Source organism: Osmerus mordax, chromosome 14 (genome assembly GCF_038355195.1).
Source record: "Osmerus mordax isolate fOsmMor3 chromosome 14, fOsmMor3.pri, whole genome shotgun sequence".
Lineage (NCBI taxonomy): Eukaryota > Metazoa > Chordata > Actinopteri > Osmeriformes > Osmeridae > Osmerus > Osmerus mordax.
This window is the reverse complement of record NC_090063.1, coordinates 1,256,606-1,274,681: the sequence shown is the minus strand read 5'-3', so window position 1 is coordinate 1,274,681 and position 18,076 is coordinate 1,256,606. Positions and strand designations below refer to the sequence as shown.

Sequence of the window (18,076 nt, the reverse complement as noted above, 5' to 3'; positions counted from 1 at the left end):
TTTATGGTAGATTACCAAGAAAACCAAAAACTCGGAAGACTACATAGACTGATTATTTTTTAAATTGTTCATTACTCAAGGAGGAATTCTGGTTTTTCCACTAATCACTAGAATGGTCAAAACTCTATAATTCCAGGAATGTGTGTGACCTATTTGATCCTGGGCACTGGGCACATGTTAAAATAATTTAATATTTGAAATCAAACTTGTGCAACAAGAATAGCTGAAATGACTTGGACTTGATCTCCCATGATTAAAAAAAATCAGTTTTTTATTATATCCTCAAGATCATGCAGATAAAGGCAAAGTATGGCTGGTGTTGTACAGAGAAACCAACCTTGTTTATGTGCTTCTCTGTAGGTTTGTATGGAAGGCTTCATTTTTATATATTTTTTTAATCAAATTTGGTTTTGTCAGTCATTCTAGTTACTAAATTAGTGGAGTGTCTTTTCTATTGGTTTGTCCACTCCTTTGCCCTTCTTCTTTTCCCATCCTCTCACCTATGTTCAACTGTAAGTCATAAAACCATGATCTCTGTCTCTGAAGTTCCATCTCTGGAGGAATAATACCATTTCTGCTCTGCAAACACATTTGTTTGAATAAAAATGGTGTGATGGGTGATAGTAGTGTTGGAAGAAATCTAAGTTTATTGTCTCTAAAAGGAGTAAATGATGTCGACTGACGGCTCAGCGTGGTTTGTATTGAAATGATTGATTAATGAGTGTCCGCTTCTCTGGAAACAAATAATCCAAGTGACTAAGAAAATAAGCAGTTGTGCATAATTTGTTTATTGAAAGAGCTGGTGATCAAATTGTTCTATATCTAAATGCATAAATCAAAATGTTTATGCTAAAACAACACTCAAAGTACAGTATATGTCTAGAATGTACTAGAAAGAAATCTGATGAAAAACAATCATAGCCCTATTCTGAAAGTTTCAAAAAAGGCACAGAGGCAAACAAAAACAGTGACAATGCAATCAGCTAACTCCAATGTGTGCAGATCATACTATCTGACAGACAAACATAGTTTGAGAAATTTCTACTGGGTCATATTTGCAATTGGATGTTGAAATGAGGGTCATCAGTGGTAGCAAATACCTCAGGCTCTCTTGAAGAAAAAAAGTTTGAAGATTATTTCTTAGCCATTTGTAATGTCTATATATGTTAGTTTCCTAATACATTCCACCTACCATTCCATTTGAGAGGGGTATTGAGCAAAATCTCTATTCCCAAATATGTTCCTGGCAAAAGGGCACTGTCTACAAAAAACGACAAAAAAGTACAGTCAGACCGTTAAGTCATTTAGGTATTATACTACGTAATTAAAACCACTGTTGTCTTTACCCCACATTCCAGAGCAGTCTTCAGACATCTGCACGTGTAGCTGCTACCCACGGTGCAGGGGTTTCCTTCTTGCCCTGCTGGCCCGCCCATTCCTCCACACAGGCCCACTTTCTGGGAAGCAACAGCAAAATCAAGTTAGGATCACCAACCAACAATATCTTGCCCTTCTCAGCTCTTACACCCCTTCACACAGACAAACAAACTATGACCCCCCCCCCCCCCACTCCCCTTTTCTTCCACAGCTACCACCACATTTTAAAGTCTGTAGACATGGAATGGACAGTAAATTATTCAAACGTGACATACCCCACACACATCAAGGGGAGGACCCTTTTTACCCAAAAACCCCTTCAGTTGTTCCCCATGGTACTTGGTAAAGCTGTCACACTGTAAAGAGAGACAATAGCTGAGTTTAAATCACATCCTTCCTTCCTTTAACTTTCTTTGGCTCGGAGTGACGCGTCAAACCTTAGGAAGGATGTTGGGGTGCAGCTGGCAAACAGAGCTTAGGTAAGATGATGTCTGTATCTCTGTGGCATTGGAACCCAAGTTAAGGCGACTCAGAACAGCCAGGATCACACAAGAGTCGCAGTCAGAGACAAGACCGCTCTCTGTCAGAGAAAGATGGGGTTACAAGAACAATCAAACAATTATGATGAGATGTTGGTTCAGGCTTAATACTATATATTAGGGCTGGGAAAGTTAACGTGTTAATCTTAGCAATTCATTTGAAATGTTTAACGCGTAAAAAATAATTTAGCGCAATTAACCCAAGACCATTTTTGCGTCTATGGAACCCGAAAATGCTCAAACCATAATTTCAACTACTTATAATCGTGACTAGGATAAACCTCACAGGCTGCGTCCTGCAATAGCCTACTGAATCTGTCCTGTGCTGTAACAGCCTGGCTAGCGATCTAGCTAGCTAACCTTCCCATTCAGTGTGAACAATAGAACTAAGCAAACTAATGTAGGTTGGGGAAGATCTCGTAAGGCCGGAGACGGTTGGTGTTTGTCCCCGACTTGGGAAACCCAATTCAATTGTGGTTAGATGTTCAGGGAGATAATTGACTCGTTAATATCTGACCATTTTAGAAATGTGCACAAGTGCGTTACCTGTAACCTTGAGCGCTAAACAGTTAATGACATGAAACTCTGGCGTAGGTAAAAATCGTCTGCTTGATCAGAGCATCGACCCTAAAGTATGTGTGTTCACTAATCAGTCGTTTATCATTACTATAATATGGATTTAACCATAGTAGACCTAGTATGTAAACCAATCACTCAGAGGCTCCGGTAAATTCCTTCGGAGCGTGGAGATCCACCGTAAGTGACTCAGAGGCCTTAAGTTAAAACCTACTTCAAAAGTCGATGGTTATAATCAGTATTAGCCGCATCAACCAGACTAGATCAAAGTTTTCACCGCCGTAGCGTGATAGATACGTTTCAAGGAGAACAACTAACTTCAAATGCACAATAATAGTTTATTATCTAAATAGTAAGATAATCAATACAATGATAATGAAATATCATCAAATACAAACCATACCTTCAGAGCAATGGTTAACAAAGGTATTCACAACGAAGACTAGGCGCCTAACGCACCGGAGCTGTATCGTAAACAGAACTCAAAGTTAGTGGTAAAAACGTCTTCCTATATACACCCAAACCTGACTAAAATGGGGACAGCGGTCATATAACTGAAAAGATGTCTAACGCATACAAATTCAAATTGGATCATTAATCAAGCCTGCAGTAGACCAAGTGGTGCCCTTGCAAGACAAGGGAATATGTTAAACACATGTTGGTCTGCTGCAAGCACAAACTCTGTAAACATTGTAAATGTACATGTTACAGCAATACAATTATTTCTAGAATGTAATACATAAAATAAGAAACAAAATCACATCAAACATGACATTAAAAGCTGTTTAGAACAATATTTACAAGAACACAATTTTTAATGATAATTTCAGAGTCTTCCTCGGTCCACCTTCCTCTTCAACTGTTGAGACCACCTTTCCAGAGGTGTGTCATGAAGGTGTGATTGTCATTTTAGCGTTCATGCAACTCAACGACTGTCCCAGACGAGTGTCTGGGTGACCAGTGACAAAGGGGCTGCCAAAACAGCCCTACAGTTTCCCCCTTTTGTTCCCATGGAACACAGAAAGGTTCAGGGGAACAGGAATTAAAGTAGTGACCATGGCTGTTCGGAGAGAATTGATGAGATGCTTGTAATAGCAACACTGGAACAGGGTGACAGCTAAAATGAGGAGGCTGGCGATGACACACCCACGGAACACCCAGTCCCACCAGGTGTAGGCTTGCTGAGTCATCCCTGTGTCTTCCCTCACCTCCAGGCAGAAGGTGTGGTTAGCTGGGCAGGTTAGACCTCCGTATGAGAAGGAAGTCATTTCACTGACCACGCACCACTGTGTGTGAGACACTTGAATAGCATCAGAATAACCATGAAGTGAATTAACATTGATCAATTTTGTGTCATTAAAGGACACAGGCTGTAATGTGTTACATGTACAAATAACATAACTTGAAGTCTCATGACAGCAAGAACGAGTGGTAAATAAATCGTCATTTCTCTTAACAGTCATATAGCCGGTAATAGGGTCCCACTTAATAATTTGGTCTTTAACAATGACGCCCAGGGAGCGTATGGTAGTGGAATTTGGAAAAACTTGGTTGGGGTGTATAAATGGAAAAGTCACATAAAAAACAATAAAACCTTCACATTCATTATTGTCATACATCATTATAGTGGACAATAACTCAGCGTAATGGATATTTTTCATGTTGGTGGAGTTGAACCACCTGTTCAGGTCTAACAAGGAAACAAGGTCAGTTAAAGCATGACGAGGAGTTTTGCGAAGTCTAAGATCAAGAATCTCCTGACGTGCAGCAACATACAAATCCTGAGCATAACTTCTACATGCTAATTCAGACTCTAGATTGTGTGTCTGATTAAACATCATATGACTAAGCGTTAATAGAGCCTTGGCTTCGGAGCTAACTGCCTTAATTATGTTATCACTGCCACTTGTGATATGTTGGAAACCTGTGGCAATTTGATTCGCAAGCCATGTGCTGTATTGTGATTGTCTAGTTATCTGATAGGTGTTGGCTAAAGAATTACCAGTGCCAAAAAGACCTGTTACATCAGCAAATAAGTCACGCTTAGAGCGTGTTTGTGAAGCTGGGGACTGGACAGCTAGCCTGTCCTTGTAATCAGATACTAGGTCATCAATACGTGACTTAAGCCATGCAAATGTAGTGTTGTGTGGGGTGCAGTGTGACAAATATGCAGATAAAACATTAGAAATGTTATAAGAAACATCATGCAAAAGGGTCTTGTTGATGTTCCCTTTAATAAGCCCCCCCTTGGGGACAGGATAGGTTTTAGGGCACTGTGTTGGCTTGTGGTAACCACATGTAGATAAGTTAAAACACTGTAGGTGACCAAGTAAAATGTTTTAAATTTGTCCAAAGTGTAGGACTTGTGGCGCACAAACCAACACAGTATATACCTTCTCGTCGTTTTGTCCAAACAAAGGGTTTGGGTTCTGTGAAGTCTTCTGCTGGGGAAGAAAGGTCAAACAAGAAGGACGTGTATCCAAAATGTGTTCTATTATATGGTTCTATGTGTGTACACTTGTACATGGCTTGGCTGAGATCTGGGGTGTTGTAACACTTCTTAGGATCTGAGCCATTGTTATTTTGCGAATACATAGTGTCCAATTTGCCTATGGTGGCATCTTTTTCAATGGTTATTTTAAACCAAGTGGTGTGATTAAACACCATATCATTTACTGGCACTGTATGTGTCCTATAGAGCTCTGGGTAGGAGGATGGGTGGAGCCTGACTTACAGCAAATTTGTGTTGTACAATTTAGTCCTGGTTCTACTCCAGGGGGCCATGTGACTATCTGTCTGGGTAAAATTGGAAGTGATGTAGCTGTGAATGGCCCTTTGAAAGATCTCCATACCCATCTCCCACACTTCAGAGAGTGACTCAGAGGCCTTAAGTTACATTTACATTTATTCATTTAGCAGACGCTTTTATCCAAAGCGACTTCCAAGAGAGAGCTTTACAAAGTGCATAGGTCACTGATCATAACAACGAGATAGCCACAAAACATTGCGAGTAGCCAAAACATGAAGCACACATTGTGAACAACCAAAGTTAAAACCTACTTGTAGCGTTAGACACTAGGAACTCACACTGACCGTTTATTTTGTGCATGCTCTCAACAGCATCCTAGTGCACACACGTTCCAATCTGACGTCACTGCGTAGACTATTTAACATGGCTTTTCTATATTATCAAATATGCTCAACACTCCCACTCAAAGACATGTGTATAGCTTTCTATAGTGGTAGATAAAAACCAAAAATACATAACTCCAAAATAAAACATTTGGCATACTGGCAGTGTTCTAAAGACTTCAAAACATTTACATCTGACAGTTCACATTACTCTCCGAACAAATACCCTTTGAAACTCTCAAACTTAGCCTTTGTCACTGGCTTGGTAAGTACATCAGCTACCATGTTTGCAGTAGGACAGTATTCTATAGATATTTTCCCTTTCGCGTGTGCAGACCGTACAAAGTGATACTTTATATCTATGTGTTTGCTTCTCTGCCTGCATACTGGGTTCTTAGATAAAGCTATCGCCCCCTGGTTGTCCTCATATATCTTGACTGGTACATGCTGGTTACTACTATCAATTCCTCTAAGTAGTTGTACAAGGTACATACTCTCTTGAGTAGTTGCTGCTAGTGCCATATACTCAGCTTCGCAGGTGGATAATGCCACCGTTGGCTGTTTCCTACTCTTCCACGATATAACTGGACCATTCTCAGTTAAGCTGAAACAGTATCCACTTGTGCTCCTCCTATCATCCCTATCGGCTGCCCAATCAGCATCACTATACCCCTCCAGCTGTAGTAGGCTTTCTTCACATTTCTGGTAAGTAAGTAAGTAAGTAAGTAAGACTTTATTTATATAGCACATTTCATACAAGAATTGTAGCTCAAGGTGCTTTACATAAAATCAATAAAAACAATAATACAAGTGATAAACAATTCAAACAAAAATAAAAATCCCAATAAGATCTCTGTTCAAGAGAAAAAACAACTTTAAAAGTAGGAAAACACTTTTGAGATAAAATTACTTAAATGCTTTGTGGAAGAAATTGGGATTTCCTTTAAACATATTATTTTCTTTCTGTAAGACATTCATTTGCAATGTCATTAATTTCTCAACTTTCTTTTCTGCATTCTCCAGCATCAATGTACAATTATGTTTGACATAATCCATAATCATATCAACAGTTTTGTTCTCCCAATGTAGAACCTGTTTCTTAACTTCTACCTGGAGTTCAGGAAGCAATCCACATATGAACACATAACAAAGTGGCATGGGGATGCAGCTGCTGTAAAACCAGAATGTTTTTCAAAAATCCTAGTAAGTCTTTCCAGATAAACTGTAGGATCCTCATCTTTTCTCTGTTTGCAATCATACACTTTGCTCCAGTCAAGCAACACCCCTTCGGTATTACTGCCATTAAACACCATCAGGAATCTATTTCTCAACACACCGGGCTGGGGTGCAACCTCTAACCCTTTCCTCAACCAATAAAAGTATGTATGGCATTGATAACTATTTGCAAATCTCTTAGAAATGTTGCTGAGTCCTCTCATGTCATGAAATCCCTTTCCTAGCTCCCTCAGCTCAGTCACTGACCATGGGCGACAAGGTACATAGGCTGTTATACATCAGGACGTGGATATGCACAAATAGGGTTCATTGATACCTGGGGGTTCAACTGATAGTTACAGGCCTTTCATGGTTGGGGCTCTCTGCTTGATTGACCTGAACCCTTTCCTCAACCTCATAAGCAGTAGTGCTTCTTCTGTTCTTAGGCCTTCCTGACTAACTTCACCAATCATATTTTCTGTGGTATGAACCTCAACCTTCTCTTGTAGGTTCTGTGCTGGTTGCACCTGACCAGCTGCTTCCACTAACACTGCATTTTCCCTATCTCTGGCTCTCCTCTGCATAGCCACAGCTATAGCAACAATCTGATCACGTTTTAACCATGACTCCTGGACGCTCTGTCTCTCAAACTGCTCTAGTTCAATTCTAGCAGCCTCTCGTTTGTCTTGCTCAAAACGTTCTAGCTCACTTTTCTGTGCATCTTGTCTCTGTTTCTCAAGACGCTCCAGCTCACTCCTAGCTTCTCTATCAGAATCAGTTTTAGCTTGATCTGACCGTATTTTCTCAAGATAGCCAACGCCACGCCGTCTCGTAGCTTCAGTTAACCATATCATAAACATTGGCCAGCTGACAATTTGTTTACACTTCCGAGTTGTTTCCTTGTCTTTCAAAACCGCTTTTAGACTCTCTAATATTTTTACGTCAAACGTTCCCTCCAACGGAAAACAATGTGTCGGGTCATGATTTGTCCACGCATGCCATTTCTCAATGCTTGACACTGCTTGAATTCCATGTAGCTCAAACATATATCTGGCTGGACTGTTCGCAGGTAACAACGTCTCTATCGTTCTCGTAGTGGAAGCTGAATTACCCATACTGAGTTACAATGTAGGCTATCTGTAACAAATCTCCTAACGGTATGAAGCCAACTCTATTGATTTACTGCAGAAAGAATCACACAGCACTTTTAGAAACAGTCACAAGATCATAGAGCACTGTAACACGGTCACATAGCACTATTGAAGAAAAAAACCCTACAATATAACTCGCTAGTGAACTACATATATGGCCTTTTCAAGCCAAACTATCCTCGCCTTCCGGGCGCTCAAATCATCTTTACCCTTAAAAGTCGGTCTCTCGCATGAAGCCTTTGACCCTAATACATTATGACCGCCCACCTACAGGTGCTTGGTCTTTAAGAAAACTCAAAACAACACTTAATACCGTTACAATTCAAACAAAAAAATAAAAACCCAACAAGATCTCTTGTTCAAAAGAGAAAAAAAAAAACTTTAAACATGCATCATATACAACATATACAACATATACATTTGGTTCACCCCTGGCTGTATATATAAAACCATACACTCTGTTAACAGACCCCTCCCAGGTCAAGAGTATGGACCGTATTCTCTGTCAACAGATCCTTTGCCTCAGATCAAGAATACAGATTTTTACATATTTCTTTCAATACTTCACGTGGCCAGAGTTCTTGTACGCTATCAGAATTCGCCAACTCTGACCTAGACAAAGTAAAATCAAGTCAAATAATGACCCAAATTTACTAAACCAAGATTCTACTATATTATTTTTTATTTTATTTTATTTTTTATTTTATTTTTTACAAGTAACACAGGCATTACCTGCTTATAAACCCATAATAAACTTCCAAGTATTTTATTAGCCTTAAAGGATCAAATTGACCTTAAATCTACCTATGACTCCTTGTTTCAACAAAGCATCAATAACTGGGACAATACCTTTCCCTACTTCTCTATTACTAGCATACTGAGGTACGGTTCTCAAGAGTTGTACTACAATCAATGATAATAACAACTTTGGTAGCATTCTTAATGCGCCCAATATGATTAGTGTGTGTGGACCACAGTAGCTCAGGCCCAGCTTCTAGCAAGGCCACATCTGCGGTCGCTAAAATCTCTGCATTCCACTGCTGGGGGATGTGTATGGGATTGCTAGGCCAAGTGTTCTTTATCTTTTACATAGTTGAAAGAAATACATGTTCATCTTTCAAAGATCCATCTATCCACCCATAAGAGCTAACTGACAGTTGTGTCCACAGGAATCCTAGAAACTACCACTATCATCTCATTGATTTGGGTACTGTGTACTGTTGACCTAGCTAACCTAGTAGCTCTGTGTCTTACTTGAAAAAGAAGAGGAGCTCTCTGCCTCCCCTATTCTTGATTATTATTATTTTGATGGTGGCTGTTTACTGTCTGAGTGTCCTTGAGCAGGCCACAGCAAGCTCTTCGTTCTGAAGAAAACGGGAGGGTCTCCTTTTTCCTTGTAGTCATGACAAAGGACGTTTACCCAGTACTTTCTCCTGATCACGAACATCTATTAACCCTGACACATAGACACAATCTACTCTTATTAATAGCAAGCTTACATGAGAACATACTAACTAGTATCCAATGACTAGTTATATTGATTAGTGATTAATGTAAGCACACAGGAAATCCCAATTTCTTCCACAGCTTCGGTAAAAAGGTAGGTTTTAAGCTGTCTTTTAAAAAGGTCTAGAGTGTTTGCTTCCCTAATATTTATGGGTAAATTGTTCCATAGTTTTGGGGCGTAATTGACAAAGGCCGAATCACCAATCTTCTTATGACTGCTTCTGGTGACTTCTAATAGGCCTGCATTTGATGATCGCAGTGTTCTAGCTAGTGTGTAGTTTATAAAGGAGTTAGCAATGTAGCTAGGTCCTTGTCCATGTAGAGCTTTGAATGTGAGGAAAAGGACCTTAAAGTCAATTCTGAAGGTAACAGGGAGCCAGTGTAAAGTAGCTAGGACAGGACTAATGTGTTCTCTCCTTTTAGTTTTGGTTAATAATCTAGCTGCAGAATTTTGAATGAGCTGTAGTCTTTCAGTGGTTTTCTTGGGAAGACCAGTGAAAAGTGCGTTACAGTAGTCCAGCCGGCTGGATATAAAAGCATGAATTAACTTCTCTGCATCATTTTGGTTTATGAATGGTCGTACCTTTGCTATATTCCTCAGGTGAAAGAAAGCTGTTTTGGTCACTTTATTAATGTGAGAGTTGAAATTCAAATCTGAGTCCAGGATTACACCGAGACTCGTCACCTCTGGTTTAAGACAGGGGGTTAAGCCTCCAAGATTCTTAATAAGCATCTCTCTTTTGGATTTGGGGCCACATAGTAGGACTTCGGTTTTGTCTTCATTTAATTTAAGAAAGTTATCATTCATCCATTTGTTTATTGCCAACAGGCAGTTGGTAATGGAATTGATGGCCGTTGCATCGTTGGGTTCAGTGGATATATATAGTTGTGTGTCATCCGCATAGCTATGGAAATCTATGTTATGTTCTCTGATTATGTCGCAGAGTGGTAACATATAAAGAGAAAAAAGTAATGGACCTAAGCAGCTTCCTTGAGCAACCCCGTAGCAGTTCTCATGTTTCTTGGACCTAAACTCAAGAAACATGAGTCACCTAAACTAACATAAAACTTCCTTCCTGTGATATATGATTTCAGCCAGGTCAATACACTATCCGTGAACCCAATAAGCTTTTCCAGTCTATTGATTAGGATGTTGTGATCAATTGTATCAAATGCTGCACTGAGATCTAACAGGATAATTTGCATCAGAGTTTAGTCTGAGGTCGCTAATTATTTTGGTGAGAGCAGTTTCAGTACTGTGATATTTCCTGAAACCTGACTGCGAGACTTCCAGGATGTTATTTTCTTCAAGAAAATAATTTTATTGGACTAAAACGATCATTTCCAGTACTTTACTAATAAACGGAAGGTTTGATATTGGTCTGTAATTTGCAAGTACACTGTTATCCAATTTGGGTTTCTTTAATAGGGGCTTTACAACAGCTGTTTTGAAGGCATCTGGGAAGACGCCAGTTCTAAGGGATGTGTTTATAATCTCTAGCACCGGACCTGAGACACTATCAAACACTCGCTTAAAGAATGTTGTGGGTATAGGATCAATATCTGAGGTTGTGGAGTTAGATTCGCTGACAATTTTGGAAAGCTCACTAAGTGTGATACAGGTAAATGTGCTCATGGTTATGTTGCAGAATCTACTGGAGTTTCGACCCCACTATTAATAATACTCGCTCTGATCAAAGTTATTTTGTTGTTGAAGGACAAAGCAAGCTCTTCACATTTAACTGCTGAGGATGGAGGTGGGGCAGGGACAGTGTTTAGCAGCTGGTCAATGGTGGAGAAAAGAACCCTGGAATTTCTGGCATTTTCTGTAATAATGTTGGAGAAATATTCTCTCCTTGCTAGACGGATGGTTTTGTTATAGGTGGTTAGTGTATCTTTGTAGATATTGTAGTGGATAGTGATCTTTGTTTTCCTCCATTTTCTCTCTGCTGCACGGCATTTTCTTTTCGTTTCACTAACATTTTTATTTCTCAGCCATGGGGAGGTTCTGCTTGTGCACTTGTTTTTGGTTTTCAGTGGTGCAACAGAGTCTAACACAGATAATAGTGCATCATTGAGGTTCTCTACCATTTCATTCAGAGAGCAATCATGGTTAGTCGGCTCATATAGAGCAAATTGTTCAGAAAATGTCATCATAGCTGTATCGTCTAAATATCTTCTATGGACTAAGAATTCTTTTTTGCTTTTTGTTAGGATAATTTCCACATTAAAAAGTATATAATGATGGTCTGAGAGGGGTAGATCAGTTATTGAAATATTATTGATATTTAGTCCAGTTGTTATCACTAGATCTAGTGTGTTTCCGTGCCGGTGTGTTGGGTCTGTTATGTGTTGAGTTAGATTGAAACTGTCAAGGAGATTTAAGAGCTCAATAGTTCTTGGGTCTGCTTTTTTATTTACTTGGATATTTAAGTCTCCGTTTAAAACTACTTTGTCATATCTAGTCACACATAATGATAATAGTTCAGAGAATTCTTGTATGAATATTGGCGAGTGCTTGGGTGGCCGATATATAATAACAAAAAGTATTGATTCGGTTTTGAGCTCTATAGCAAGATATTCATATGATGTGAATTCACCTAGCTCAGTGATTTTGAACAACAGTTTAGAGGAGAAAATAGCTGCGACTCCTCCACCTTTTTTTGATGTCCTTGAAACTTGGTGAAAGCTGTAATCAGGCGGACACGCTTCTATCAAAGTTGCTGTTGCCGTGTCATTGTTTAGCCAGGTTTCTGTTAGACAGATGCAGTCTAAGTTGTTTTCTTTGACCAGATCATTAACTAGAAATGTTTTGTTATTTAGTGATCTAACATTTAGAAGGGCCAGTTTCATCTGTGGGGTATTAACAGATAAAACAGGGGTAGATAAATCTGTTGGAAGAATATGGATAGTTCTCTGACTTCTAACACTAGTTTCTGGTTTCCCTGAAGTTTTGATTGGACTTGTCATGTTTCCCTTTTATAGACATCCCTTCAACCACCTTTTCTAATTTTGCAACATCATCAAAATTGCAATGACCAAGTATCCTATGCCACGTTTGAATGTCATGACAACCATACACTTCATCAACATTTTCATCCTCTACAGTGCTAAGGTAATACAGCCTACCATACACGTCCATTTTGAACATGGTACCATCCTTGTGGACCAGCCAGTCATTACCGTCCTTGAAGCGGACCTCAGCTCCGTTGGCTGTCGCTGCTTTGACTGAAAAGATGTTTTGTGGAAACGATGGGATGTAGAGTGCTTGCTTGAGCCTCGTTTTCACCTGTTGTCCCTCGCTGTCCAGCAAGTAGACTTCGGCGTCTCCCCTCATCTTCGCCATCCCGCTCACCTTGGATCCGTCAGCAAGCTCGATCATGTGGTCCTCGGGTCTGAAGCTCTTGTCAACTGTTTTGAACTTTGTGGCGTCGTTGATCATGTGTGTTGTAGCGCCGCAGTCGACCATGAGACCTTTCTTGTTTCCTCTTTGTGTAGGACAGTCACTCATCCTGAAACAGAAAGATGTAGGCTCTGCCTCCGTTTCTCCATCAGCTTTCTTCACATGGTCACGGCCTCGTCCTCGGCTAGGTCCCCTTCCCCGCTGTGGTGTGCCCCATTTTCGTTCCTCTCTTCTCACCTGGTATCCGTCAGGACATGTCCTGGCCATGTGTCCCTTTTTACCGCACGTGTAACACTCGATATCAGCCAGGTCCATTTTCTTTCCTCTTCCTCGTGACCTTGTTGCCCCGCTAGTCTTCATCACGTTGTCTTCTTCAACATTCACGTCAATCTTTCCATATTTTTCAGTACTCTCGTAACTTCGCAGTTTGGTTTTAAACTCGCCGAACGTTACAGTGTCACTTGTCTGAGTGATGTACACGACGAATGGCTTGTATGAATCAGGTAGTCCTTTTAAAGTCTGAACCTCCTTTGGCCTGAATGACTGGGCCCATAACCTGTAGCGTTAGACATTTCTGCAGCAGTCTATCGTTTTTACAGTCACCAATGTGGTTAGCCAGTACCTACTAGTAGTTAATATTCACAGGAGAAAAGAGTACAGACTACCATCTCTATTTGGTCTAGGAACTCACACTGACCGTTTATTTTGTGCATGCTCTCAACAGCATCGTAGTGCACGCAGGTACACACGTTCCAATCTGACGTCACTGCGTAGACTATTTAACATGGCTTTGCTATATTATCAAATATGCTCAACACTACTTCAAAAGTATATGTTTATAATCAGTATTAGCCGCATCAACCAGACTAGATCAAAGTTTTCACCGCCGTAGCGTGATAGATACGTTTCAAGGAGAACAACTAACTTCAAATGTACAATAATAGTTTATTATCTAAATAGTAAGATAATCAATACAATGATAATGAAATATCATCAAATACAAACCATACCTTCAGAGCAATGGTTAACAAAGGTATTCACAACGAAGACTAGGCGCCTAACGCACCGGAGCTGTATCGTAAACAGAACTCAAAGTTAGTGGTAAAAACGTCTTCCTATATACACCCAAACCTGACTAAAATGGGGACAGCGGTCATATAACTGAAAAGATGTCTAACGCATACAAATTCAAATTGGATCATTAATCAAGCCTGCAGTAGACCAAGTGGTGCCCTTGCAAGACAAGGGAATATGTTAAACACATGTTGGTCTGCTGCAAGCACAAACTCTGTAAACATTGTAAATGTACATGTTACAGCAATACAATTATTTCTAGAATGTAATACATAAAATAAGAAACAAAATCACATCAAACATGACATTAAAAGCTGTTTAGAACAATATTTACAAGAACACAATTTTTAATGATAATTTCAGAGTCTTCCTCGGTCCACCTTCCTCTTCAACTGTTGAGACCACCTTTCCAGAGGTGTGTCATGAAGGTGTGATTGTCATTTTAGCGTTCATGCAACTCAACGACTGTCCCAGACGAGTGTCTGGGTGACCAGTGACAAAGGGGCTGCCAAAACAGCCCTACACTAACGTCCAACCCGACACATAACAAAATAAACACGAGTTTAACAATAGAAACTTAAACAATGCTTCCGTCAACAAAATGAACCCCCCAACTGAATCCCCTTCTGTCCTACCACAAGCCATGCTAAAAACCAAGAGCGCAGTTTCGACCCTACATGAACACCGGTCCGAATACAACATAAAAACTACATTTCCCATTAATGAGTAGTTTGAACCCATCCACCACAGAGGACCTCATTCGGATCAGTACAGAGGCGCCCTCCCTGGAAATGTTTGATGCCACTAAATGTGCTGAAAACTGGCTGTCAGCTGGAAAAAGATCAAGACTCCCATGCTACAAAGTTTGGCCAAGCCAATCAGTTTGAAACAATGTTACAATGAGTACAAAAAAAGTAATAAATGAATATGTAATGAATAAATAAGTCACCAATCCTGTTTCCGGGCATTTTTGTGTAATTTATTCATTAGTCTAATAATGATGCAATGTTTAAAATTTTAAAAAACAGAAACTGACTGTGCCCTAAATCTTTGTCTGTGCCCCTAGTTTTTCACTTGGGGGCTCATGTGCTCCAGCAAAAAAAAGTTAGCGTAGAGCCCTGTCCAGTAATTTTGATAACCTTCAGGGTTTAAACTTTAAATATTCAACGTGCACATAAACACTTTGTTGTTTATAAAGTTGCTGCATATATTTGATGGGAATGACTATTCTGTAGTTCCCAGGGGAGAATGTTTACAGTTCACGAGATGTCATAAAATGTTCTATTTAAAATCTACATGTGCTAATTGATTTAATTCAGTGTTTTACATGATGATAACAAACTCGGAGAAAATGTGATTAATTGCGATTACTCACAGCATATTGTGCGAAAAAAATTTTTTAATAGATTCCCAGCCTTACTATATATGTATGAAACTGATCAGTATTGGAAGACTGTAAATGTGGGCTACTGAGAAGTTGTGTCTCACCCACGAACATCTGAGTCTCCTGGCCCTTGCACATGTGGATGATGGAGCAGATGGCCTGAGGGGTGGCATAGCTTAGGAGCAAGTCCAGCAACTTCTTACCGTATTTCTCAATCAGACCCTCACACTGGTCCTTGACAGAGGCAGGAAGAATGCCACACACTCTTCCGAGCAAGTCAATCACAGCACTCTGCCAAGAAAGAAAGAGATGAGCAGAGTAGAAAGGTTGAAATGTGTATGTGTGTCTATAAAGTGATTTTGCGTATTTCTTACCTCAGTTCTTTCTTTGGGCAGCAGGCGCTCAACCGTTTTTACTATATAAATGCAGAAGGTACACTCTTGAGTAGATTGCACCTGGTAAAGCGACCACAGTAGAGGGGAGGGTAAAGGGAGTGAGGGAGAGCCAAGGACTGACAAGGAAACACCGAGGGTGTGAAACAGTATCAAGTCTTACTGCCTTAATGCCTCACCTCTGAAACTATCATGGCTGCCCTCATAGCTTCTCGAATGTGACTTATCAGCAGGTTCTGTTGCGATATATCTGACTGGGTGCCACAGAGTCCCAACATATTGCAAACCTGACCTGGTTTCTGTAGAGTAGGGGAGGGACTTAATGATTGACTCCACAATTCACTTCTAGTTCATCCCCCAATTTAGATCAATGACAAGTATAAAAACATCAATAATTATTGCTGCTAAATATAAAAAGGGAAATAATACATACAACAGTGGAAGTCAAGAAAGCAATTGCCATGGGAAGGTTCTTGTCAATCTGATTTTTGCAGATTTTAGAGGCTCCTGGTCCTGGCAGACGTTCACACAGCTCCTCCAGACTTTCTTTGATCTTTTCCTGCATGAAGAAGAGGCAAGAGCGATGTGATTGGAGCAGGGCCGGCTCTAGGGTTTTGGGGGCCCTAAACAAAAATAGTGTAGGGGGCCCTTTGATTGGCAATACATTTATTTTATTTGAATTCCGGGCCCTGCAATTGGTTCGGTGCCCCGAACCAATCGCGGGGATAGAAAACAGGAAGTGTTTCCTATCTCACCTCAACGATATGGAACTGATAGCTAGAGTGTAATGTCAGGAGTAGCTAAAAACAGAGCAACCTTCTCACAAATTAAAAGTCTTAGGAACAGATGTTTTTACTACAGATATCTGAAAAGAGATTACCCATACCTTAAAAAGGGATATACATATATCAACAGTTATCTTGAACACTGCATCCATATGTGACTGTGATCACAAATCATAAGTAGGCCTGAGAAATTTGTGTTAGCAGCTTTAATTGTTTTCACCTGAATGTCTCTGTTGGAGAACATATCAAGAAGAAGTTCAAATATTTGGGTACAGTCCTGGCAGGTGTCCCCTGTCTGAAAAAATAAGTGACACTGATAAAAATGGTTGAGTTGGACCAAGACTGAGGCACAAAAAACTAAAGGTTTTTAAGAGTCATGTGTTTTTTTCTATTAACAAACCATTCTACCAGGGAAAGAGGAAGGCTACGGTTATACATAACTCAGTTAAACCCACACCTTTCCAAAAAAAGAGAAGTGAAATGTATGTTCTTATAACTTTTTAGTGACATTAAATGGCAAAACATTTTGCCTTTGTACTAGCTCAAATTGTACACTAATATCATGGATATGAAAGCCCTTTAATATTTTTGACTGTATTGTTGGTTTCCATCATTTGTTAAATAAAAACATATCCACTATTCAATTAAAATGTTTGCATCAGAATCAGAATCAGAATGGGATTTATTCGCCATGAAAGTTTGCACAGACAAGGAATTTGCTTTGGCAGGAAGGTGCATACAATAAACATATAGGGACCTAAAATTTAAATATGTGGACTATCTATACTAAGGGTACATAAACTAGCAGTACTAAGTGGGATTAGAATTGAATTAAATATACAATAAAATATAAGTTGCCGTAAATGGAAGAAGTACTAACCAACTACTGTAAGGTAAGTAGCAAGGAACAAGACACTTACTGTCAGGTTGTCCCACACATTTCTGTTTCCTTCAGCATCAATAACCCTGGCAAGAGCTGGTAGAAAGTGCCAATTGGGAACATTTTCGTTGCTTGTTCCACCACATTTAAACTTGAATCCATAATATATCAATGAATACTATCAATATACAATTAAATAACAATGAATAAAACAGTGTTCTTAGTGTGTACCAATCAGTTGATTGAAACATCCTAAAATGTTCTCACCAGAGCTCTGGTGGGCAATGAAGACAAGCAAAGTGATCTTAAAGAAAGCCATGATGAGTTGGTTGTGTGCCTGGTGAGACAGATCTAAGGTGCAGGGTAGGTGTATGACTACTTTTATACAGTATCTGCCTGTCATAGAAAGCCGTCCCCAGCTACAGCTTGACAAAAAACACTCAGCTTGATTAGAAATGTGTTCACTTCACTTTAACATTGCAGAACTGATACATTCCAGAAAAATAGGGCTCCACACACGTTTATGTTTGCATTTGAGGTAGGATGTCTGACTATATTTTCTGCAATTACTTAGCACAGAGTGAGTGAGCTATTGATAAAATTATGAAGATGCCTTGAATGGAATCAGTTGTGTGTTGTGTATTGAGAATATGTGCAATGCT

General features: G+C 39.7%; 2 protein-coding genes across 2 annotated transcripts; both read right to left on the bottom strand.

Annotated features, from left to right (window-relative positions):
* Nucleotides 1–777: 777 nt before the first annotated feature.
* On the bottom strand, nucleotides 778–17,817 carry LOC136956038 (prosaposin-like). The gene is made up of 12 exons (XM_067249850.1): nucleotides 17,682–17,817; nucleotides 17,455–17,510; nucleotides 16,755–16,829; nucleotides 16,183–16,308; nucleotides 15,929–16,048; nucleotides 15,732–15,812; nucleotides 15,462–15,648; nucleotides 1,815–1,957; nucleotides 1,653–1,733; nucleotides 1,347–1,457; nucleotides 1,193–1,261; nucleotides 778–1,110 (listed from the first exon to the last, which is right to left on the bottom strand). Exons 1-11 carry the CDS (start codon nucleotides 17,815–17,817, stop codon nucleotides 1,226–1,228), a joined length of 1,152 nt encoding a protein of 383 aa, XP_067105951.1. The 3' UTR covers nucleotides 778–1,110; nucleotides 1,193–1,225.
* On the bottom strand, nucleotides 3,479–13,214 carry LOC136956274 (uncharacterized). Its single transcript, XM_067250168.1, has 2 exons — nucleotides 12,626–13,214; nucleotides 3,479–4,722 (listed from the first exon to the last, which is right to left on the bottom strand). Exons 1-2 carry the CDS (start codon nucleotides 13,212–13,214, stop codon nucleotides 3,479–3,481), a joined length of 1,833 nt encoding a protein of 610 aa, XP_067106269.1.
* Nucleotides 17,818–18,076: the final 259 nt, after the last annotated feature.